The sequence below is a fragment of the Nicotiana tabacum genome, chromosome 12, assembly GCF_000715075.1.
Source record: "Nicotiana tabacum cultivar K326 chromosome 12, ASM71507v2, whole genome shotgun sequence".
In the NCBI taxonomy this organism is placed as follows: Eukaryota; Viridiplantae; Streptophyta; class Magnoliopsida; order Solanales; family Solanaceae; genus Nicotiana; species Nicotiana tabacum.
The window spans coordinates 12,962,959-12,988,293 of record NC_134091.1 but is presented as its reverse complement, the minus strand read 5'-3'; the positions used below and the strand labels follow the sequence as shown (position 1 = coordinate 12,988,293).

The window sequence follows — 25,335 nt, the reverse complement described above, 5'->3', positions numbered from 1 at the left end:
TCCAAACTTTTCAAAAGTGATAGGCATGTGTTATTTTTTGGCACTCTCTAAGACTTATTATTCCTTTATACCTGGATATAAAAGCCTGAAAGAAAGTAGCTTCTTTGATAAGACTGCAATAAGGAAGCAAGAGAAAATTTGGCGAACTAAAACATGAACTTTCGATCTAAAAGATTTTTATTTTCATGACTCGAACTCTCGGGAGGAAGAATTCTATCTGTCCCACGGCATCCCCGGAGGTGTACCTCTCTGATTCTTCCTTGCTCCCTAATCTAAAACTATGTGAAAATAATAAAGTAATCCATTTTATTATAATTTTGAGGTGAAAAGATTCTTTTCTTGGTCGGTGCGAATCTTGTGAAAATTAGGTATATCTATACATTGGAGTTCAAAATGGTCTATTTGCGGACGGAGAAGAGTCAAATCATTGGTTGATTAAATGATAAATTTGGTTGAACAAATTAAAAAAAAAAAAAAAAAAAAGGACAGAAGTCAGTGGGATTTGTCCATTTCCAGGGGATTGCAACTGAAGTAACACTTAAAAAAATAGTATCGATCACTCGAGGACACTGAAATTTTCTATTAATTTAATATCCAAACGCTCGACTGTTCTGAAAATGTTAACATGGATTAATAAATAATTAAATGTTTAATCCAATGTAGAGCTTCATCATTGGTGACCTGATAGCTCCAGCGAATATAATAACCAAGCCTATTAGTTGCTTGGGATTTTTAATCTCTGGATTAAGTTTAAGATGAAGCTTACGAGAGAACAAGCTATTTAAAGGGGTTAGCGGGGAAGTTTGTACAACAGTTGGAAAACAGAATATAAAATAACAAAAGCTCCAACTTTTACAACAATAACAAGAAATTCAATGCAATTCCACAAGTAGGGTCGGTATGCAAACTTACCCCTACTTTGAAAAGATAGAGTAACTATTTCAATAGACCATCAACTCAAAAAAAGATAAAAAGAAGCAATAGCAAGTAAACAATAACACCATCAAAGTAGTAAAAAACCGACACAACAATTAGGTAATAAGAAAACCAAAGCGATACTGTCAATATATAAAATTTAAATTCTTGACCCAATTAGTACTTGGCCAATATGCTCACGCAGAGCAGCGCAAATTCAACTCAAACTTGAGGCTAGAAATCGAGTATTAGACTCAGCCAAGCATATCAACCTAGCTACGAACTTAAATAGAAGAGATAAAATATAATACTATCTCGACACCACGATTATTAAAAAAAAATGTTAAATCAAAAGAATGTAAAATGCTCCACAGTTCAAAGAGCAAGCATAAAATCTAGGAAGAGTAAGGATTAGGTAAGGTACAAGCCAATATGAATACACAATTAATTGATGCAAAGGCCTTGGGCCAATTCATTTTTCCTCCTCTTTTTTTTTCTATTATCCTTGTCCTTGTACAATTTCTCTACATCTGAGACTTTCATTTTTGAAAGCCAAAATCTCAAATTAATTTCCCACCCAAATCTTTTACCAAATGATATTTGGGCTGGGAACTAAAAACCAAAAAAAAAACACTAACCTATGAGCGCTTCGCGCACACATTTTCCTACCCGAGAAAAAAGCTTACAACACATTACAAGCCAATTAAAAAGAAAAAGAAAAAAAAAACTAACTACCCTACAATTTACACCAAATTCATTTTCTAAAACCAATTTTTGCCTGAATAGTGCCCTCTAAAACCAAGCGTCCAATTCGCCCCAACCTGTGCAAAGACCTTTACCCTCGTGTTCACTGCTAAAAAGTGTCTGGTCCGAGCAATCGAGAGATGCTCCACATGCCACATTATATGATTGGCAAGCCGAATGACACACTCGTAGCCGGTTGTCACCATCATTGTCACATTTTTGGATTGAGATCTGTTTTTAACCAGTTTGACAAGAACAATGAATAAACTCTACGCACAAATGCATGATAAACTTCTTTGAGATCAATAACAAGAAAAAGCATAGAATTCTTTTCGCATCAAGTGTTGAGGACATAGCGGATAAAGAAACTCACCCAGCAGGCTAGTCGTTTAGCAGCTCCATCACAATCTCTACCCCTAAAAATGTTCAAAATTTTTCGAGGACCAGCTGGGAACAATCGATTGTAGTTGGGCATCACCACTACTTCTTCCAGCTGCTGCAAGATACTTAACTCGCTAGGTGCACAGTGTTGTCCCGATACATCATTTTGAAGCACGTCTTTGCAAACAGAGAGACTGGGAAGAAGTGTGGAGCTATTTTGGCACGTGTAACCAGCATAGTCAGAACAACGGAACTCACAGACTCCATTGTCACAGACCCCACCATGAAGGCTGCACTGCTCGTCACAAACAGCTGCATATCACCATAGAAAATTTAAGCTAAAGTAAACAAATCAACCTTCACGCATCCTTTGCGTGATGTATCATTTAAAGGACAAAGTGAGACATGCATAAATATAAGGTATAACATAAAGTAAATGTAGGCAGAATGCTGTCTTATAGGAGTAGTCAAATTTGACAGTTACAAGATATTTCTCTACCTAATGGTTTCTTCAATTCGATTACTTCCAAGCTCCATTTCAAAAATAATTTGTTTTACTTAAAAAAAAAAAAAGAGTGACTGCTATTCCAAGAATTTCCTTCCTTTTTATCTTTTCTGAGCCGAGGGTAAGCCGAAAACAGTCTCTCTACCCTCCCATGCCCTACTTGTAGGATAACACTGGGTTTGTTGTTGTTGTTTGTTGCTATTCCAAGAATTATGAGCTGGTTCGACATACTGAGTTGACTATTTTTACAGCATAACTAACATATGCTACTGACAAAGTATATGGCTTCAATAATACTACATTACCTGTGGAACAGTCGATGCCCGTATACCCATTTTGACATTCACAAACACCACTCCCAAGACATTTGCCACGTCCGCTACAATTCCCAGGACAGGAGCCTGTAAATAGAACGCAGAAGTCATCACACCAATTAAACCGACTTTCCAAAAGTTTACAAAATCACAGAAAAAGTATGGCAGCTCACGTTTGCTACAATCCTGACCACCAAACCCAATAAAGCATTGACATTTTCCACCTAAGCAATCTCCATTGAAATTGCATGAATTGGGACAATGACTAGACAAAGAAACTGGATCCACATCACAGAGTTCATGGTATGCCGGGCAGATTAGCTCACCTACAATTGAGAAAAAATAAAGGAAAAGGAGGGTTAAAATTGCATAAGTAAACAAAGAGACACTTTAGTGATTAACCAAAAGTATCACAACTATTATTACCATTAAAGGCAGGAAACTGGATAGGTCCACCAGCTTTAGGACAAACTTTCCAAATGCCGTCTACAGCAACCTGCGGAGAAATGTCACCATATAATAGATAAACGTGAGCTACTCTGCCCCGAGATTTGTTTCTTTTTTTTCATATAACCTAAGCTGGAAGAAATGAACTAGGATAAATATAGATCTAAAGCATAGAAAGAGGAATCCTGAAATTTCACTACTAGCACGTGAACTTTTACAGATATTAACATGACACTCGCCTCTGTACCATTTTTAATGACCCATTGCCCAATTTAGTCCATCATACAATATTGACCGCTCCTTGGTGACAATTTACAATATTCCCATAATCAGATTGACTTCAGTAATACTACTACTTATTTTAATTTTGATTTTGAAGGACATAAATGCTATTTCCACATTTTCCAACGGCTGTTTATCTTTTTCTAATAAAATAATATGATAACTACATCCACTATTTCTCTTTTTATCTCTGCATTATTCAAACTATGCATTCTCACGGATGGTTAAATAGCCTTCTAATATTAGAAGGGGCAATATTCACGAAGTTGTTACAGTTATGCTTCAGAAGAATGTTGTTTCTTGTAGGTACTAAAGTCTATTCCAAATAAAAATGGATAAATAGGAATAGAGTTATTTAGTATATTGTGGTATAGGCATATTACAAATATATAACTTCACGTCTTTAGATCTCCAAACTGCAAACTCGGAGATTGAGAATAGAAAGGAATGGAAGAGAACGATCTCCAGTTACTATCTTCTCATGAGCTAATATACATTCTCTTGCACAAGCAACTAAATGAAAATAAAAGATGAATAACTGAATACAACAGACAAGTAATTTCCGAAGTCATACCTCTAACGAATTGTTTGAGCACCTATGCTGATAACAACCATTGCCTTGGGTCATAGAGCCACGTACAAATCCAGTACGCACTAAAGACGAAGCCATGCACCTGTATTGTTTCAAACTAAAACTAGTGAGCTAAATATCCAATTAGATGTAGATCTCCAAAAGCTACAGAAGAACGCCTCACCTTGAACTGCTTCCTCTCACTTCACCTAACATTCTGTCAGGTGCACGAGCACCATTGGTGTCTGTGCATGATCCATCAGAGTAAGCAACAAAATAAGTGCAATAATCAGCCAACGATGACTGACCACCTGCAACAGCCATCCACCATAAGTTACAAAAAAAAGAAGCTAGTTCAAGAACCTTATTAAACCAGTAATAATGGTTTGTAAATGGTAATTGGAATTTACCCAACGATATTATTAGTTAAACTTATTTCTCTGGAAAAGTTCAAAGTAGACAAGATTGTGTATCCAAGACAAAAATCAGTTTTCAATGACTTTGAAATTATCATAAGAATAATGGCACACCTCTGTTAGCCTGTGGAAAATAACGAGCCCATTGAGGAAGATCCCCACTATAATTTACAAGTGGACAATAACCTTCTGCCTCCCTATTATATGTACATCCAGATAACTGGGTAGTGTTACAATGATAGGCTCCGTTCCAGTGATTGCAGGGAGAGGTAACAAATTCAGATCCTTGGTTGCGACCCCAATCAAGACGGTCAGCCATGCTATAATTAGCGCGGTACCATCCACTGTCCTCAAGTAAAGCAAGAGTCATTTTTGAAACCACTGATCTTGTATCCACCGACCCGGTCATGATCTCATTCATCAATAGCCTTTTCTCCCAGTGAGAACCTGCACCAATTTGTTAATTACACAATGGATCCATATTTATTTAGCAAAAATACACTATAAAGTTGACATCCTGGAACCATGAAAATGCAAGTGCGTGTATCTCAGAGGGACATATTCAAAGACCGGGAGAAAAGAGAATTATCAACCTGATGTACCACGTCCACCTCCATCTTCTAGTTCCAGTCCAGTGAAATTCTGGGAGAATGCCTGAAGGGATAAACTGGTTAAGGGTATTATACCTTTGCCCATAAATTTAACGTGGCTAAAAACTAGCTAAAATACGCTATAGGAATTAGAGAAGGAAAACTTATGAAAATGAAATACTATAGAATATACCCCATAGTGATAGCGAGCATGCATGATAACTCGAGGAAGCACCACTCGAGTTACCATTCGTCCAAGCTTTTCATCCATTGCATGTTCAGTAACCTACAGATGGAAATGACAAGTAAATGCACATGTTTCGGCATAACCAGGTTTAGGACCCTTGACTGTCTTAAAAATAGCACAATACAGAGTTCCTTTTTAGCAAATAAAGATAATGAAAAAAATACATGTGTTGAAAGGATTTTTGATATATCCAGAAATGGGCACACGAACTAGAGAAAGAGGCAACATCCTTTACAGATGCTGTAGAAGACAAAAGTTGGGAATTCCTCGAAGGCAAATATTAGATCCAAAAGGAGATTTGGGATAGTCCACATAGTTGACAGAGAAAGGCGGTGCTTCACTTTTGGGAATCCTATATGCCCTATAACAGTGACAAGTTACAGCAAACAAGAGGAGAGAGCACCAAAAAATGTAGACTAGGAGGAATTAAATCAGTTTGGGCAAGTTTTGAGCATCATCCGCAACTTCCAATTGTTCAAATAAACTATTTATAAGGTTTGACACAGTCTTTCCAGTAATAAATAAGTTGAATAGAAAATCTCCTATATTTGGAGTATAATGTAGTTGCCGAACATCGAATTGCAATCAAAAGGGAAGAGATAGAACACAGTAATAATAAGCTGAACGACTATACTTCAACATTTTGGAAAAATTTCCCCTTCGCACCTCTTTCACCCCATCTTCTAGTCTCTTTTTTCCTACATCCCGACTTCTTTCAATTGACTAATAAATCGCACTCTTGAAATAATCATAAAAGAAAAACGGAAGATGATCAATTCAATTGACTAACCATGTGCTTATCAAGATATTGAAATAAAATAAAAAACAATTGACTAATCATAAGCTTTTTCTCAAAAAAGTTAACAGAAGAATCAACTTGCAAACGCTTTCAACAGTTTGAACACAATCGACCACAGAAAAGAGCAAATTACGTTAGGGCTTTCCAAAATCTCATAGAAACCAGACTAGTGGACAATAATCTTTCATCTATGTCATAAATATTTGACATAATTCCAAAATAAGATGTACTAAAAGTTGTTTACGAAATGGATAAATAATAATAAAAACAAATGTCTTTTTCTACTACGAAACCTAAGAAAGTGCACACCATGCTTAGTCTTTTATTGTTCTTATAAATAAAAGTAGGTACATTTGCTCCATGTTTAGGTAGATGTATCACATTTTTGGCCGACCTATTTTTTAGTTCCTCAAAAAGAGAAGGAAAATTTTAGTCTATCACCATATTTTTAGTTTCTGCAGCAATGCTAACACAAGAATATCAGAATTTGTGTATATCCTCTACTTGGAAGCAAGAATACACATAACTTTTTGTTGATGATCTTTTTCAAGAGATCACCACTGCAGGGAAAGGGAGATATATTGCAGGCTATGAACTCTTACTAACATGAGTTTCTACTGGTGCTCCTCTGCTAGGTTATATCACATGCAAAAATTGATAATTACCTGATTACGTCTACGTTTCCTCTCATCACGGAAATGAGAAAAGGCATGAGGATCAAATCCAAGAACATGCATCACCTCATGTATCAAAGTAGCTTGAAGTAAAGTTTCTGCTTCAGCAGTTAAATGGCGAGGAGCAACATTGACATGCCCTGAAAACGGAAAATGTCAGATTAGCAGCTGTGTCCATAAAAGAATTTATGCAATAACATGTTTTTGCTCACAAAACACTCACCAGCAACAGCACGACCCCATTGATCACGCTCACATGCTACAGCCCACGCAAGAGTGTTGCCTGTTGTTGGCCTTGTAGTCACCAAAAGAACCAAATCCGCATTTGCAACACCCTCTGAAGTATACATGGAAAACAATATGACAATTTCTTCCCAAACACGACAATAATGAACCAAATAGAAATGAAAAGATCGCAACAGAATATCAGGAATGCCAAACAGCTGATAATCCGAATAAAATTACCTTCAACGTATTTCCTTGGGAGTTGTACACCTCCATCTTGTCCACAAGCAGAATATCCACTTAACCGCAGGTTTCCCCTGACTGGTTCAACAGCTAATGCTCTTCTAAACCAGTCTGCTGTCTGCTCAAGCGCCTGTATTGGATACAGTAAAAATATTAAAATATTGTCTTTTATCAAAGATAAAAGACTACTTGTCAACTCTGTGACTGTATATTCAGAGACTTTGTGGAATACATATTATACAAAACAAGGCCTTGCTACTAATTACTGGCATTAGAAATGGCATTGCATGACATAGATAGTCTTATCACGCATGTTCATTTTTATCAGTAACTTTTTTTTAAAAGATTCATTAATCTTGCCAGGTATTTTCATCATGCAAATACTAGATCAATTTGCAGCAGAAAAATCCAAAGACATGCTCATCTGCGACAATTTAAGAAAAAGAGGATAAACCTTGCGAAGCCGATGCCTTTTGTCCTCCCCAGCTATATCATCTGAAGTGCAGTTATACCAGCAATCACCATAAACTGGAGGATCCCCATGTGGATTACAAGAAGATGTACCAGAAAAAGAAGCACCTGGTGGCTCCCCAAGCTAATTAAGCAGAAAGAAAATTGATAAATCAGTAAAGACATATATCAAATTTCTCATAAGCATTTTCCAACCGATGATAAGTACTTGCCTTCACAATGTCCCCGACTTTTTGACAGTCTCTCTCACATGAATGACCAACAGCATCATAATTCAAAAAGATTCTAATGGGTTGCATGACATCATTTTGTTCTTTGGGAATTTCAAGCAATGCCCTTCCTCTACGGTGAGGCAGATTTGAAACCACAGACTCCTCATACACCTGCGGGGTGATGGAATACACTTGCAAACCAGGTCTTTTTCTTTGTTCAATTATCTGATCATGGATGCAAGAATGGGATATGGTACTCTTATCTTCTTGTCTCAACAATTCATGGTCCGGCAAAGTTGCTAAACTGGTCTCTAAACACACTAGTAGCAATAGAACCTAAGAGAGGCAAGATACAGAAAATTTCAGAAACAACATCAATCAAAATTTAGCTTTTCATTTCCTAAATGTTATCACCGTAACACCTTAACCAATGGAGCAGGGAAAAACTATGCCTCGAGCAAATTAAGATTAAGAAATAGATGCTCAAAACTTAAAAAAGCATTTTTTTTAAATGTCTCTTCCAAAGATTAACAGCTAATCTCCAAAATCTACATCAATGGTTGAAATCCATAAGCAGTTCAAACCAAATCCACAGGAAAGCATTTTTTTTAAATGTCTCTTCCAAAGATTAACAGCTAATCTCCAAAATCTACATCAATGGTTGAAATCCATAAGCAGTTCAAACCAAATCCACAAGCTTACTAGAGCTGGCCAAGAACCTTACAAACACTAAAGCTTACTAGAGCTGGTTAAGAAACTTACAAAAAATTAACAACTACCCCAAGCTGAATAAAGTCCATGACTATCAGGGAAAATAAAGATATTAACCCCTCAAGCAGAAAGCCTCAATCTTTAAACTCCAATTCAATCACAAAGGTGAAAACTTTTACCCTTATTTGAGCTAATTAATCAAATATACAAAGTTTATCAAAATACCCATTACCCAAAATAAAAAAGAAGTAGAAAATGAAACTTCATAAGGAACAAGAAGATCTTATAAATGGAAATTACCATAAAATGCAACAAGTTCTTGAGGGTAAAAGAGCAACATAACTTCAGTAGATCCAAAAAAAAAATCCCAAAGTCTCCAAAATCTTTTACAAGTAAGAAAACACCTTAAAATTTTCCTCTTTATAACTTCAGATAATTTTCCAACTATCCCAACAGCTTCCCAAAACTCAACATTTCTAGTATTAAGATACCAGCATATTCTCCCAAAAATAAAAACACAATTAACCAAAAAAATGAAATAATAAACCCTAAATCCCCTTATTTTAAAATTTAAAAAAAGCTTACCTGAGGGAAAAATATAGCAAATCGAAGCTTAGCTGAAGAGCTGGATTTTGAATGAACACTTAAAGTACTACTACTACTACTACTACTACTACTACTACTACTACTACTACTACTACTACTACACCAAATCTTCAACTCCATGAAACGCTGCGTTTAACAAAACACAACTCTGCTAACAACAACCTCGGACCCATCAAATCGCCGCCGTGGACGGCGTTTCTCCGATCAGACTCCTCCACATTATACAAAAATGATGTAAAGATTGAAACTTTACCACCCACTGAGGTGAAAAAATTGAAACTTTACCAATCTTGAAGACACCCTTTTGAGAATTAAGAACAATGAGAATTAAAAAATGTGGAAAATATAGAAAAATCTCAGTTCTTGAATTTTCTCTGAACTGGGTTTTTGTGGTTCTGGGCAAAGGTTACTTTTTTAGCTTCTTCTTACAGAGTGAACCAAAAATCTGTATACTTTTTGTAAAGCAAAGTTCTTGTATTTGTTTGGACACTATGAATAATAAAGTAGAAATATTCAAGAGGATGATATGAAATGTATATGGTATAATTTAATATAATATAAAGTGAATAAGAATAGGTAAGGGTGGGTGGAGTTTGGATTAGATTAATATTTTATGGTTTTGTTTAATTGAAAAAATGTTACACTTGTTATAAAATATCATGGTGTTTTATGAAAGGAGTTTTGCTTTTTGTTGGAATTACTGAAATACCATTGCCTTTTTCATCCATTATATAAAATGAGTGGCTTACGCAAACCATTGTATGATTAATTATTAGTTGAAAATATATTGTATTATAACCTTTACTTTGTAGAAATGATAAGGAAGACCCAAAATACTAATTTGGTTTTGTTTCATTAATATAAATTTATATTTATCTTACTTATATAAAGATGATGGCGTAACTGTTAAAATTGTTATCATGTGACTAGGAGATCACGTGTTCGAGTCGTGGAAACAGACTCTTATAAAAATGTAGAGTAAGACTGTGTATAATTAACCATTGTGGTCTGATCCTTTCCTGAACCCTGCGCATATCGGGAGCTTAGTGCACCAAGTTGTTCCGCCGTTTCATTAATATAAATTTCTTTCTGTAATTATTTGTAAAGAACAAAATAATTGTCTGTTTTCTGTCCAGACAGACCTTAAATTTTGGGCTTGAAACTTGTCAATTTAGAATTTCAGTTGCAATGAGTAAATTAAGGTTTCATTGAATGACATTTGGGTAATTTTTTATTATGGTTTTTGTTTTATTGGTTTTAAATTTTGCGATGACAGCATGCTGGTTATTATTTGCAGCAGTTCGAGGAATATAATTAAAAATATATTTTGGTGTCCAATTTTATATACATGACAAAACAAAATATAGGTAAAGACTCGTAAAGGAATACAGCAAAATCAACAATGGAAAAGTTTGTTGTCAGCTAGCTAGGGGTTTTATATAGGGGTTTTATATTCATTTTCGTCACAGCACTAACAACTTTATTATAGACACATAAACTCGACAATTATGTCTATATAAGTAATATACTAACTAATTAGATTTTAATCATGTTAATATATTTAGTTTAAATTCAATGTTCGCTAGGTTATTTTTTCGAGATTTTTATATTAGTAAAAATATATTTCAAAAAAATATTTCTAGCATACATAAAAACTGAGAATACATATAATTGATCAAAATTTAGTTGGAATTGAAACATATTAATTGGCGTAACTATGTATTAAACTAGAAAACAAAATATTTTTGATCCAATGGCTAGTGTAGTCAAATGTATCTCATTTTCATTCATGTAGTATTAGTATTATTCTCGTATTCTTTTATTCTTATAACTATTTGCTGTTTCTTTTGCTTCGATTTTCATATCATCTTATTTTGTTGATTGTTACTATTTTTAGGTAATGCTTCTTTTTTATCTGTTTTTGAGTCGAAAGTTTATCGAAAATAGTTTATCTTGCTTCATAATGGAGTAAGATATGCGTAAATACTACCATTTTTAAATTTCACTTGTAAAATTATACATAGTTTGTTGTTATTATTTGCGAGCGGGTCATGGATTGTGACTCGGCATTTTACCCTATTGTGTTTTTCCCCTTTTGTTAAAGGTGTTGCAACAAAGAGCAAATCGTGTATGTATTTATTGTACACGCGTGTGTACAAGTAGTACTTTTCTCTCTTTCAAAGGGCAAATCCTGTAACCTTTTAATGGCTCGAGGATTTGGAGCAATTTACAACATAAATTGGGCAATTAGTTGCATTTAAGTTATGCATATTCTTCTTTTTCGTCCTTTCCAGAAAAACATACATGATAGATACTGTAGCTGATTTATCAAATAAATTCCATACATGGGTTTAATAACAAGTTACATACCTGATAAAATAAAACTACTGAAAAATATACTAAAAGTATAAACAATAATTATTATATTCCAATCTCAAACGAATAGGGGTTGACGATATGAAGTATGTATTATATCATGAATTGACAAGTTTTTTGTTGGTTGTCAACCTACTGCAATCCTACTCCTTTATTCGAACTTGACATTGATAATACGAGCAAACTCATACAAGTGAAATTAAAACAAATGTACTAAAATTATAATCTACAAATTAGTTCCTAACTTTGAAAGTAATCCAAGATCCTTAGTTGACCGCCAAAATATTTTTTTTGGTCAATTGAAATATAACTCTACCATATATGTTGTTGATTATTCAGTTGTTTCCACCATTCCCAAATGAAGCATTCTGTCTTAAAATATTTAGTTAAATAAAGGTGATAAAATGTGGCAACCTAGTGGAGTAATAGGAAGAAATTCTTAAGAGAAACTGAAACGAATAGGGTTGAGGTAATAGTAAGTTAGCTACTATTGTTATTGTGTTATTGCTAATACTTATATTATCTTATAAGTAATTTGATTATCTAAATATTTTTTTACAACACATCGAATAAATTTTTTACTCAAATATAGGAAGAAGCCTCGAATTTCTAAATCAAAGACGAAATACTTCTATGTTAAGTATTCTTTTTGCTATGCATTCTTTTTACTGTGGAAGAATGGAAGAGAAAAATAAAAAAACTAGTGTCCTAATTTTAAAAATTATGGAATTATGAAAAATAAAAAAAAATGGTAAATTAAATGAAAGTCATGTCAGCAGACACATTCGCTAATATATTGGAGTACAATTGTTTGTCGGTTATTAACTTATTGATTCAGTCAAACGGCTAGAGCTAGTGGCTGAATTTATTTTTAATACTATGAACGGTCATTAATTTGTTTAGTCAGTAATATAAGTTTTAACGGAGTAATTATAGAGTGCTAACTGTTATTATTTTAACTAATTCAGTTTGACCACGTATCTTTGTACATTTCCCTAAATATTTTTACATCATTAATTTAGTTTAATATGCATGTTTACCATCGAAATCATATAACAATTAAATTTGTAAGTGGTTTTAAGGATACGCGAATTTATTTGACACAAAGCATTAAATAAAGACAAATTAAATAAATAAGGATGAAGTACGCTCAAACCACACGAGAAAAGATGATTTAAGCCTTAGTGAAATATTTGCCCTCGATCTGGGCTCGTAAAAACAAGTACTCATGAACGAAAGCAAAAGAACTAATAACAGAAACAAATAATGATATATTGCCTTGGAATGCGTGTTACAATGTGTCTAATAAATTATCAAACCCCCTTTATATAGTAGGGGAGTCATACTTTAGGTACAATTCTATAAAAGGTAAAGGATCTCTTGATTTACTGATTATCGGTTCCTTATTGATACGTGCCGAGATCCCCGCCGTAATATCCGGCCGGTCACGGATATTTCGATCTCTTGTAGACTATGTTGACAACATTTATTCGAAGTCGTTCGAGGCTAGGACAAATTCCGGGACCATGGCTTCGATATTCTCGAAGACAGGCGTTCTACCCCCGGGTTCTAGCCCGGTGAGACTTGGGGTCGATCTTCAGTCTTTTATTGTCATGTCTCGAGCCTGGCTCACCTGTCGGAAGCTAGGATGCACCACGAGTTCGACTTCACCCGCATACAGATAATCCCCTCGTTTTTCGGAGAGTTGATGGCGAGAAATAATATGAGCTTCCGATTCTTACTTCGATACATCGTGACAGAAACGACAAAACAACCAAAATATCTCGTCAGTCAAGTCTCAATGGCATTAAATGCATGTTAGCCGCCGGTCGGGCATTCCTAGATGCGAACAGCCTTTGAAATACTATAAATACCCTTTTGTTCGTTCATTTTAACTTTATATCCAACCTTTCTACCCTCGTACCTTTAAATTTTCAATACTTTCTAGCACTTTTACTCTAGTTTATTTGAGATCCTTTGCAAGATTTCTTGTCCATCTTCACCTCAAGCCAACAAGTACGATCCTTCAACATCCTTTCCTTCCCCATTTTCCCTCTATTTTCTAAATAAATGGCAAAAATTTCTAAAATTGTTCCCCAAAAAGAAGCCCATTCCACTTCGTGGCCGGCTACTGAAGCCGAGGAGACCGTTTCGCGCGCTGCCTTCGATAAACCGGTACCTGAACCTCCTTTGAAAATGTTCATCCCCGGAGGATGCTCGGTCAACGCCAATATCAAGGTTGAAAAAACTTCCTCCGTACAAGGCCGGTATGAGGAGGTCTCGAGATACATCTGCTCGATCACTGAAGAAGTCCTCCCTACGTTCCGAAAAGACTGTAACTAGGCCGATAAGGACATAGTGGTTCCCGAACCCGATGAAGCCATTACCACCCATGTCGAGGGATACCTAAGTATTTACACTTATCCCTTTACATTTGGCTAGGTGGATCCGGTCATTTTGGATTTCTGCAGAAAGTACAACGTGTGCCTAGGCCAGATTCACTAGTCGCTCTGGAGGATCGTGATCCTCCTCCGATTCTTTGTGAACAAAATCAATGGATGTTCGTTCACCATCGACCATCTTCTACGCTTATACAGTCCCCGAATCTTCCGAGTGGGGACTGACAAAGCTTGTACGGCGGGCCAGTAAAGCCCCGTTCTCAAGTATTGATGAGGACCGGGATCGGGGTTGGCAAGGTCATTTTGTCTGAGTAAGGATTTCGGACTTGATCCCAGTCAAGTACATGTCATTCCCCGAGAAGTAGAATACATCACGTAAGTATAATTTTACTTTCGAAAGTCAATTTTATACTTATTTCCTTCTTTCTTATTGGTGTTTTGTGGTGGTGCAACCGTCGCTCAGGTCCCGAATGATGTCCTCGACTCAAGGAGTGGGTTGAGGGTATCGTATCACATATGCCATACTCCGAGCGCTCATGGCGCAATCTCTCGAAGGGCCGTTGGGAGGCCCGTTCCCACGGTGAGACTCCTTTCCTGAGTAGGTGATATTTGGATTCCTCTTTTATCTTTAAGTCCTTACTCCCTTTACTTCTTTTTGCAGGTTTATCCAAAGATGCAGAACTGAGGCCTCCATCCGGTGGCGAGAACTTACCTGTTGAGTCCCATGTTCCGAGACAGGCTGAAGAGAAGAAAAGAAAAAGTGCTCTGAGTTCCCCGAGCTCAGAGAAAAAGAAAATAAGAAGGAGGCTGGTGCGCAAACCAAAAGAAGACACTTGTGCATGAGCACCACCTCCGAATTCGCTCTACCGGCTGAGAGATGAATCCAAACAAGAAGAAGCATTTGTCCTGATGGTCCGCGTGTCGTCGCAGCTCGATAGGCAAGGGGCCTCCAAACATAGAACCTCGAGGCTGACCTGCCTGAAGCTAAGGAGGTCGATGGGGAGGCTAGGGCCGAGGCTTCCCGGGATGCGGGCGGTGCCCCGAAGGAAGCACTCGGTATGATAGACATCATCGAATCACCCTCGCTTACTGAGTACATGTATAACGAGACCCAAACGATGAAAGAACGTCCCAACGAGGGGGCCCATGGAGCGGACGACCCCTTCCATGACTTTTTTGATGTCGTGGATTCACCGCCACAAAGGACATCACTGGATTGGTGACTTAGAGGTACCGAAGAAGAGTCCATCTTCGGGAGCAAGCGGGTCTTCCTCGAGCGGTCGAGCTCGAAACTGATCAACTGGTTCCCAGCTCTGAGTGTGGATCCTGACCAGAAGCGATCCATCATCATCTCTGTTCCGGAGGATGCTCGAGTCCTCTCTGCCCCCATAGGGGTGGCCAGTTACCTTCGATGCCTGGTGACTGAGGAAGACCAAGCCAAGATGAACGAGGTAGACGAGCCTTGCATGTTCAATGAATCACAACAGGCGTTGAACCGGGTAACTTCAGATATCTCTCGATGACTTCAATTTATCCTTTTGTACTTAGACTAATCCATAGATAATCCTAACATTTTTCTTTGTATTTGTAGGCCTCAGAGCTTCACCATGAAACTTTCCTTCGGTATCGGGACGAGCTGAACCAACTTGAAACCGAAGTCCGAGGGCTTATTGAGAAGAGAGATATTTACAAACTCCTCAGCGAGCAACGTGAAGGAGAGTCTAAGAGCCTTCGAGCTAAGTTGGAGGTGGCTCAGAAGGAACACACCGACCTGGTTGAACATGTAAAAATATTTGAAGTTAGTGACGATGAGCTAGATACGGTGACTAATGGTCGGAACCCGCAGGTCCAATAGAAGATCGATCGGATCGACCAACTCCGAGCCGAGATTGATGCAGTCAAGGTCGAGGTCGAAGAATGGAGAGGCAGGATGGACCACCTGGCCTTAGAAAAGAAGACTGCCTGGGCGCAGTTGACCTCGACAGAGGTCCAAGTTCAGGTGACAAAAGAAAAGGCCGAGGTATAGGCCCAAAAAGTTGAGGAGCTCCAGTCTCACCTAAGCTCGTCTGTCTCCGGTCGAGAAACCCTTGCCAAGGAGTTCAGCGGCCAAGTCGATGGTTGAAGTGACCAAAGCTGATGCCGACAAGATGGTGGCCCAGTATAAGGCCGACGCCGAGGCAGCCCAGGAGTGCTTAAGGGACACGGTCGAATACACGAGGTGACTGTCCCGAAGGGAGGCCCTCGAGGAGATTCATGCTTGGGTTTTGATGTGTCAGTCGAGATCGCGGCCGCTAAGGGGTTCGAGGCCGAGGCCAAGAAGTTGGCGTACCCCGAGGATGAATAAGACTTTGAGGGATCGGGCGGATCCGAGGACGGAGGAGACTCTGATGGTCCCGGTAATGAGGCAGGCTCCGGTGGAGACCAAGCCATTTAAGTACTTTGTATATTTTTTCTTTGTTTTTGTATTTTGCACTTTTGTACCTTTTTGTCAAGTCCATTTGGTCTTTTTTAATGATCTTTTCATATATATATATATATATATATATATATATATATATATATATATATAAGGCTCTCTTTTTTTTTGTTTCCTTCGACAATTTTTAAGCTCGTTTCTTTTTGCTTTGTTCTTTATGACTACAAAGATATCGAAATGCCTTAGCATGTAATAATTAGGTCTTGTTTGGAGGTTCGAATATGCCTTTCTTTCGATATTATTTTGTTTAAGATTCACGGGGGTTCGGTATGACCGGAAGCTTTCCCCAAAATACTTAGAACGTTTTAGATGATAATTTTGCCGAGGGTAGCCTTTTGAACCGGTTTAGAAACTTTGAAGACCTTTTTTTTTGTTACGGGTCTTGGACGTCTCCGAGCCATTTTAGTATGGCCGTAGCCTTTTTAGTTCGGGTATTTCCCAGTGAAATTGTTACCCCGAGTTATCTGGGCTTGTCCAATATAACAGTCTCCGAATGGGGATGGCCGTAACCTTTATGGTTCGGGCGCTGCCTAATAGGTCTTGTGCCCCCGGAACCTGATAGCCCGGGTCGTCCGAGTTTGTCTATGGATGGCAGTCCCCAAGTAAGAGCGTTCCTTTGAAATCTAACAAAGGCAGCCCTTGGGCTCGATATCTTTAGGGGATCGATTGTAGGAAATTCCTTATGGGGAAAAAAACTTTTAAGGGACAAGATATTTATCCGCAAGGTAGAAACTTCTTTTTATTTCTATATACGATTACACATGTGTACAAGCTTTATGTCAGAGCCCGAGTAGTCTATGTGGGCACAATTCATGTGACTGTTTGGCCCTTACAATTAATCTTATCGATCGAGCCTAGACTATTCGATCACAAAGTTTCTTTCCTTGCTAAAGTCATTATCCGAGGGTGATGCCCCTAGTATTCGAGGCCGATCAAAGAGAAGCCTCGAATACTGTTGTCGTGATCTTCGACACCGATTCATAGCCGGCCTTCAATTCTAAGTTAGCACGATTTACCGTTGACTCGTTAAAAATATTGTCGGAAAATCCATTTGGGACAAAATCGATTCAAGAAAAAAAGAGTGCAACTCGTGCTTTCAGGCCTACAAATTGTGTCGTCCTTTGACGGTCGCCTGCAAGTGTTAGTTCAAAATGCAAATAAGTAAAAGGGATGAATGGGGTTGTACCTTAGCAATAATATCGCTTCGAGTGAGTTATATTCCAGTTGTTCGGTAGTTGCTCACCGTTCATTGTTCCGAGTTTATATAATCCTTTTCCAGTGATTTCCCAGTTCGGCTCCAATTTTCTTTTGCTCGGATTTCGGATGCTTAGCGTGACCTTCCTTAACACTAAGTCCCCGACATTGAAATATCGAAGGTTGGCTATTTGATTGTAATACCTTTCGATACGCTGTTTTTCGGTGGCCAAACGAACAAGGGCGGCTTCACGCCTTTCATCTATCAAATCCAGGCTCGTATTCATGGCTTCGTCGTTTGATTCTTTTGTTGCATATCGAAACCTGAGACTCGGTTCTCCGACTGGTATTAGGGCTTCGGTGTCTTAAACCAGCAAGAACGGGGTGGCCCCGGTACTGGACTTCGAGGTCGTACGGTATGCCCACAGGACTTCGGGCAAGATTTATTTCCATTTTCCCTTGGCGTCGATCAACCTCTTTTTGAGGTTTTGGAGTATGGTTTTGTTAGTGGACTCTACTTGTCCGTTTCCCATTAGGGTGGTAGGATGTTGATATGATCCTTTTGATCTTATGGTCCTCGAGAAACTTACTTACTTTGTTGTCGATGAACTATTTTCCATTGTCGCACACGATCTCGGCCGACATTCCGAACCGGCATATGATGTGGTCCTAAATGAAATTGATGACTTGTTTCTCCTGGCCTTTTAATATGCCTGGGATTCCACCCACTTAGAAAATAGCCAGTCATAACTAATATAAATTGAGCCTTACTGGGTGCCCATTGAATGGAGGCCAACAATGTTCATCCCCCATTTCATGAACGTCCAGGGTGACAAGACCGAATGCAGCAACTCCTCGGGTTGATGAATTATCGGAGCATGCCTTTGACATTCATCACATTTTCGTAAGAACTCCTTCGCATCCTTTTCCATGTCGATCCAGAAGTAGCTGGCTCTGATTATTGTTTGAACCAATGATTCGGCGCCTGAATAATTTTCGCAAGTACCTTCGTGAATTTCCCTCAAAATGTACTTGGTATCTCCTGGTCCTAGACATATTGCGAGCGGACCATCGAATGTTCTTCTGAACAGGGTTCCGTCTTCAGACAAGCTAAATCGAGTTACCTTCGTACGCAGGGCCCTCGATTCTTTTGGATCTGAGGGAAGTTTTCCGGTCTTCAAATATACTATATATTTGTTTCTCCAGTTTCAAGTTAGGCTTATTGAGTTTATCTCGGCGTGGCCTTCTTCCACTACCGATCTCATGAGTTGTACGACTTCCCCCGAGTCAAACTCATCGTCCTCGACCGACGACCCCAAGTTAGCAAGGGCGTCGACCTCACTGTTTTGATCCTGAGGTACGTGTTATAAAGTCCATTCCTTGAACCAATGTAATGTTACCTGCAACTTATCCAGGTACCTTTGCATTTCTTCCTCTCTGACCTCGAATGTCCCATTAACTTGGTTCACCACAAGGAGGGAGTCGCACTTAGCTTCGATCACCTCCGCCCCCAAGCTTTTGGCTAATTCAAGATCTGCAATCATGGCCTCATATTCGGCTTCGCTGTTAGTCAATTTTACAGTCTTAATATATTGTCTAATTACATTGCCTGTTGGTGGCTTCAATACGATTCCAAGTCCGGACCCTTTTGTGTTCGAGGCGCCATCCGTAAAGAGGGTCCAGATCCCCGAAGAATTCCCCGAGTTCAACAATAATTCTCTTTCGACCTCGGGTATTAGGGTCTGCGTAAATTCGACCAAAATTCTAATTTAATGGCGGTCCGGGGCTGATATTCAGTATCGTACCTGCTGATATCCAGGCCAATTTGGCCAACCGTCCCGAGAGCTCGTGTTTATGCATTACATTCCTCAATGGGTTAGTAGTTACAACACATATGGGGTGACATTGAAAATACGATTTTAGTTTCCTAGATGCGCTTAGCAAAGCGAGCACCAATTTCTCTAGGTGAGGGTATCTAGTTTCGACCTCGCCTAAAGTCGTGCTAACATAGTATATGGGAAATTGCATACCTTTCTTCTCCCGGACCAGGACTCCACTACCGTTATATCTCATACTTCCAGGTACAAGTACAACTGCTCGTCAGTCTTCAGCGTGTGGAGAAGCGGTGGGCTCGATAGATATCGCTTGAGCTCCTCTTAGGCGTGTTGGCACTCTGGGGTCCACAAGAAGTTATTCTTCTTTTTCAACAGTGAGAAGAACCGGTGGCTCTTGTCGTAAGACCTCGAGATGAATCGCCCTAGGGTGGCTATGCGTACGGTTAATCTTTGTACGGCCTTCACGTTGTCCACAAAAGTGATATCTTCGATGGCTTTGATATTATCAGGGTTGATCTCGATTCCCCGGTTAGATACCATGACTCTAAATGCACACTTCTCCCGATTCAACTTTATATTGTATTTCTTTAATATGCTGAAGGTTCCATGCAAATGTTTTAAATGGTCCTCTGCTCGCAGGGACTTAACCAACATATCATCAATATAAACCTCCATTGATTTTCCTATTTGTTCCTCGAACATCCGGTTTACTAGGCGTTGGTAAGTGTCTCCGGCATGTTTTAGTCAGAATGGCATCACATTATAGCAGTAGGTGCCGTACTTAGTGATGAAGGAGGTTTTTTCCTGATCACACGGGTTCATCCGTATTAGGTTGTACCCGGAATAGGCATCGAGAAAACTGAGGATCTCGTGGCCGGCCATTGCATCGATCATGCGATCGATGTTGGGAAGAGGGAAGGATTCCTTGGGACATGCCTTATTCAAATCTTTATAGTCTGCACACATTCTTAATTTATTCTCTTTTTTAGGGACTACCACTATGTTTGCTAACCAATCCGGGTATTTAACCTCCCGAATGGACCCTAATTTAAGGAGTTTAGATACCTCATCCTTGATGAAAGCATGTTTGACCTCAAACCGGGGTCTCCTCTTCTGCTTGACTGAGTGGAACTTCGGGTCCAGGCTTAGCTTGTGAATGGTTATTCCCGGTGGGATCCCTATCATATCAAGGTAGGACCAAGCGAAACAATCTTCAATATCTATAAGAAATTGAATGAGTTTTTTCCTGAGCTTTGGGCTTAACCCCCTGCCCAAGTATACCTTTCGATTGGGCAAGTGTTCGATTAGTACGACTTGCTCTAGTTCCTCGACCGTTGATTTGGTAGCGTCAGAATTGTCAGGGGCTATGAAAGATCTAGGAACTCCGTACTTGTCATCCTCGTCTACCCCTTGTTTCTCCGGTTCTGTCAAGGCTGGTATCGGTAATTGCTATTTGGCCTCGTGTTTGGCCATTGGATTCGGACCCTTCGATGTCGAGAGTGTGGATGTCAGGATCACCTTATCGATCGCGAACATTTCCTTGGCGTCCAGTTGCCCGTAAACTATTTTGATTCCTCCGAGTGTTGGGAATTTCAGCACCTGGTGCAGTGTGGAGGATATTGCTCTCATTTTGTGAATCCATGGCCTCTCGAACAAAGCGTTGTATCTCATATCTCCTTCGATTACATAGAACATGGCTTCCTGAATGATTCTAGTGACGTTCACCAGTAATGTTATCTCCCCTTTGGTGGTATCATATACCATGTTGAACCCGTTCAGGACTCGGACCGCAGGTACGGTCTGATCTTGTAGGTCGAATTGTTCCACGACCCTCGATCCGATAATGTTGGCTGAGCTACCTGGAGCAATTAACACACGCTTAACTCAAGATTTATTTATGAGTACCGATATTACTAGTGCATTATTGTGGGGCAGAACGATCCCCTTAGCGTCTTCGTCGTTGAAAGACATGGTTCCTTCCGGTACGTAATCCCGAGTCCATTTTTCCCTTGTGATGGATACTTTGGTGCTCTTCAGCATCGGCCCCTGGGAATATCGACCCCACTGAAGATCATGTTAATGACGTGCTGAGGTTCCTCCTGCTTGGTCTGTTTATTACAATCCGTGTTCCTGAAGTGGCTCTTGGCGATCACTCAGAAACTCTCGGAGATGTCCGTTGTTGAACAGTCGTGCCACCTTCTCTCTTAATTGTTGGCAGTCTTATGTTCTGTCGCCATGAGTGTCGTGATATTTGCACATTAGGTTAGAATCCCTTTGGGCTGGATCGGACTGTAGAGGTCGAGGCCATTTGGTATCTTTAATGCATCCGATGGAAGATACGATAGCGGCGACATCGACGTTGAAGTTGTACTCTGATAATCGTAGCGCTTCTTTAGGCCCGACGGGCCTGTTGAAGTTGTTTTTGCTCATGAGTCCTCGGTCATTTCTCCTTTCATTTCTCATAGGGTTCCGTCCAGACACACTGCTTCTTCGGTCTCCATTGTATAACTGATACCAATCATTGTTTGATCTCGGTTCACGATCGATGTCTCTCTTGACTTTGTCGAAGGTTCTGACGGGATATACGGACCATGAAGGGGCCCCAAGATGATCATCTTCGATCCTAATTTTCTATTGATACCGATTATGGACATCATCCCAAGAGACAGCCAGATATTCTACCAAGTTTTGTTTCAACTACTGTGAAGCTAACGAGCTTCGAATGTTGAGTCCTTGGGTAAAAGCCTGAACGGCCCAATCATTAGTGACCGGCGGCAGATCAATCCATTCTATTTGAAACTGGGACACGAACTCTCTAAGCATCTCATTATCCTTCTATTTTACTTTGAAAAAGTCTGACTTCCTGGTCTCGACCTTGATAGCCCCGACATGTGCTTTTTATGAAAGAATCTGCAAGCATATCAAACGAGTCAATAGCATTCGGAGGTAAGTTGTGATACCATATCATAGCTCCATTGGATAAAGTGTCCCTGAATTTCTTCAGCAGGACAGATTCGATCTCATCATCTTCCAAGTCATTTCCTTTGATGACGCATGTATAGGAGGTCACATGCTCATTTGGGTTGGTCGTTCCGTTATACTTAGAAATTTTGGGCATGCGAAACTTTTTCGGGATCGGCTTCGGCGCTGCACTCAAAGGAAAAGGTTTTTGAACAAACTTATTGGAGTCCAGGCCTTTCAATATCGGGGGTTGATCACGTCCAACTATGCCTTATAAAAAGGACTAAGCAGTCGTTGCAAATATATTCTGGCTAATAAGTCCAGAGTCGAATCCCACAGGGAATTAACCTATCAAACACAGCTACTAGACTCGCACAAACTCACACAATCAATCTTCAAAAATATTTAAGTAACAATTTGGATGTTTACTAACTAAATATTACGTAATGAAAGTGCAAAAATTAATAACTAACTACTACGGGCTGTAGACAAGAATTGGAATGATCTAAGGTTGTGATTTTCCCTATTGTCGGAATCTTTTCCGCTACATTTTCTATAAATTTACCTAAGTCTTCTCTATCGATCATGAGCACTCTAACTGTCGTAACTCTCTCTCGAGTAATTACTACAATTTACTAGACATATTCTCCCGGATTACGCTAGCTGGCATTAATTACGGCTCACTCGGATCGTACCAAGGTTTCGTTATCCCTAATCCCACATTTAAACCCTTCGTACTGATCCCTCATATATATTAGGAGTGATGTTGTTCAAAAACTACCTAAATATGCACTCTCTCTCGAGTAATACTTACACGACCCGGAATTCACTAGTCGTGATGGCACCTAACCCAACCCGCTAGGTAAGCCAATTAACGATTTCTCATTCTCAATTAATATAATAACACAATTTAACAAAGGAGTTATCTAAGTCTTATGCATCTCCAAGGACTGGTAGTACAAATCATGAGCTTCTAAGAATAGAATTTACAAGCTGATATGAAGTAAATACATTTTCTGTTTGAAAAGTACATAAACAGAGTTTTTATAAATCTAGGGCTACCATGAACAAGAGGTAGCTACAACAGGAATGCAGGTACATCTTCAATCCCGACAACCATAGAACACAACAACAACAACAACCAATATCTGCACGCAATGTGCAGAAGTGTAGTATCAGTACAACCGACCCCATGTACTAAGTAAGTATCTTGTCTAACCTCGTCGAAGTAGGGACAAGGCTTTGGTTAAAAGATGGTCATTGATAAAACCTGTAATGTAACTAACAATAAAACTATACTACAGTACAACAGAGTAGAGCACACGAAATGATTATACAAAGCAATAACGGAGTACTAAAAGAAAACACAATTCAACAGGTATCAAAATCTCACCCAATCCTTTCCTCAAAGCGAAAGACAATAAATCACAACAATCATATCAAAACTTTCATAATGTGAGAAATATACCCAAGACATCAAATTCAACGGCACGGCAACACCCTTCGTGCATTTATCTCATCCTCACTAATTATGCATAAAGTAGTACCAGCCAAATGACAGAAATACCGATAACAGAAATGACAGAGTGGGAAATACGCAAATAACTATGGAGGACGAGAGTGTACATGAGAACATCAGTAACAGACTGAACAGAAAGCATATAGGTAATGACAATGATTAGGAAAAATGAATGTAATTTCGACTAACTAGCAAGGTGAAGGCATGAAGACAAATATGACAAATAAGGAAGCGGACACATGATCTTTATAAGTTAGCAAGTAGGGACAAGAACGACTAGTATGGAAGAAGACCTACACTTAAGTGCAACAAAACAGATGGTATGGATGAAATCCTAACAACGGGAAATAGGCATGATATTAGCAAGTTTAAGCAAATAGAATGCATGATAACATGACAACAAGGTGATAGAGGATAAAGACAGAACAATAACGATATATCACATAAGAACCATGAACACGACAATAACAACTCCAGGTAAAGACAATAAGGTATCTGCAAGAAAGAAATATCATAACACAATGCATGTCTCTCATCCTCACTTGCACGGAAACACCATTCGTGCCATGAACTCACCATAACATGAAAGCGTAATAATATAAATACAATGGCAAGGCATTACCCTTCGTGCTTTTACTCATATAACATGGCACGACATCACCCTTTGTGCTTTTACTCACAATGATATGGCACGACATCACCCTTTGTGCTTTTACTCTCAATAATATGGCACAACATCACCCTTCGTGCTTTTACTCTCAATAATATGGCACAGCATCACCCTTCGTGCTTTTACTCTCAATAATATGGCACGGCATCACCCTTCGTGATTTAACTCTCAAATAATATGCCACGGCATCACCCTTCGTGCTTTACACTCTCCCTCACATGATAATTCATAAACAAAGGCACGACATCACCCTTCGTGCTTTACACTCTTCCTTACAAAGCATATGTATATCAATGACAAACAAGGAAGGAAACATATATAACATCAAGGGGAATGTTTAAACGAATATTTCAAATGAATCCCAATCACAACTTTCCAAGCCAACAATAGTTCAATAAACCCACAAGAACCTTTTTATTCAAGTATTCCAACAAATTTCACAAATGATCTACAACACAAGTATAGAATCTAGCATCTCATAAATATCGGTTGTAGCAATATATTAATGATTATGCATATTGATGCCCGAATTAAACACACCAATGTATTCTC

At 38.9% G+C, this 25,335-nt stretch overlaps 1 protein-coding gene across 1 annotated transcript; it reads right to left on the bottom strand.

Annotated features, from left to right (window-relative positions):
• Positions 1-1,363: 1,363 nt before the first annotated feature.
• LOC107802772 (uncharacterized) lies at positions 1,364-9,997 on the bottom strand. The gene is made up of 16 exons (XM_016626369.2): positions 9,333-9,997; positions 8,037-8,372; positions 7,808-7,948; positions 7,351-7,483; positions 7,109-7,222; positions 6,877-7,025; positions 5,359-5,451; positions 5,169-5,229; positions 4,690-5,022; positions 4,344-4,470; positions 4,163-4,262; positions 3,286-3,355; positions 3,033-3,185; positions 2,851-2,946; positions 2,033-2,352; positions 1,364-1,890 (listed from the first exon to the last, which is right to left on the bottom strand). Exons 1-16 carry the CDS (start codon positions 9,471-9,473, stop codon positions 1,708-1,710), a joined length of 2,550 nt encoding a protein of 849 aa, XP_016481855.1. The 5' UTR covers positions 9,474-9,997; the 3' UTR covers positions 1,364-1,707.
• Between the last annotated feature and the right edge of the window lie 15,338 nt (positions 9,998-25,335).

Coding starts and splice junctions, on each gene's coding strand:
- LOC107802772 (XM_016626369.2), bottom strand. CDS start 9,473: ATGGAGTTGAAGATTTGGTGTAGTAGTAGTAGTAGTAGTAGTAGTAGT. Junction 8,373..9,332: donor TTGCTATATTTTTCCCTCAG/GTAAGCTTTTTT, acceptor TGCCTCTCTTAG/GTTCTATTGCTACTAGTGTG. Junction 3,186..3,285: donor CCAGTTTCCTGCCTTTAATG/GTAATAATAGTT, acceptor TCTCAATTGTAG/GTGAGCTAATCTGCCCGGCA.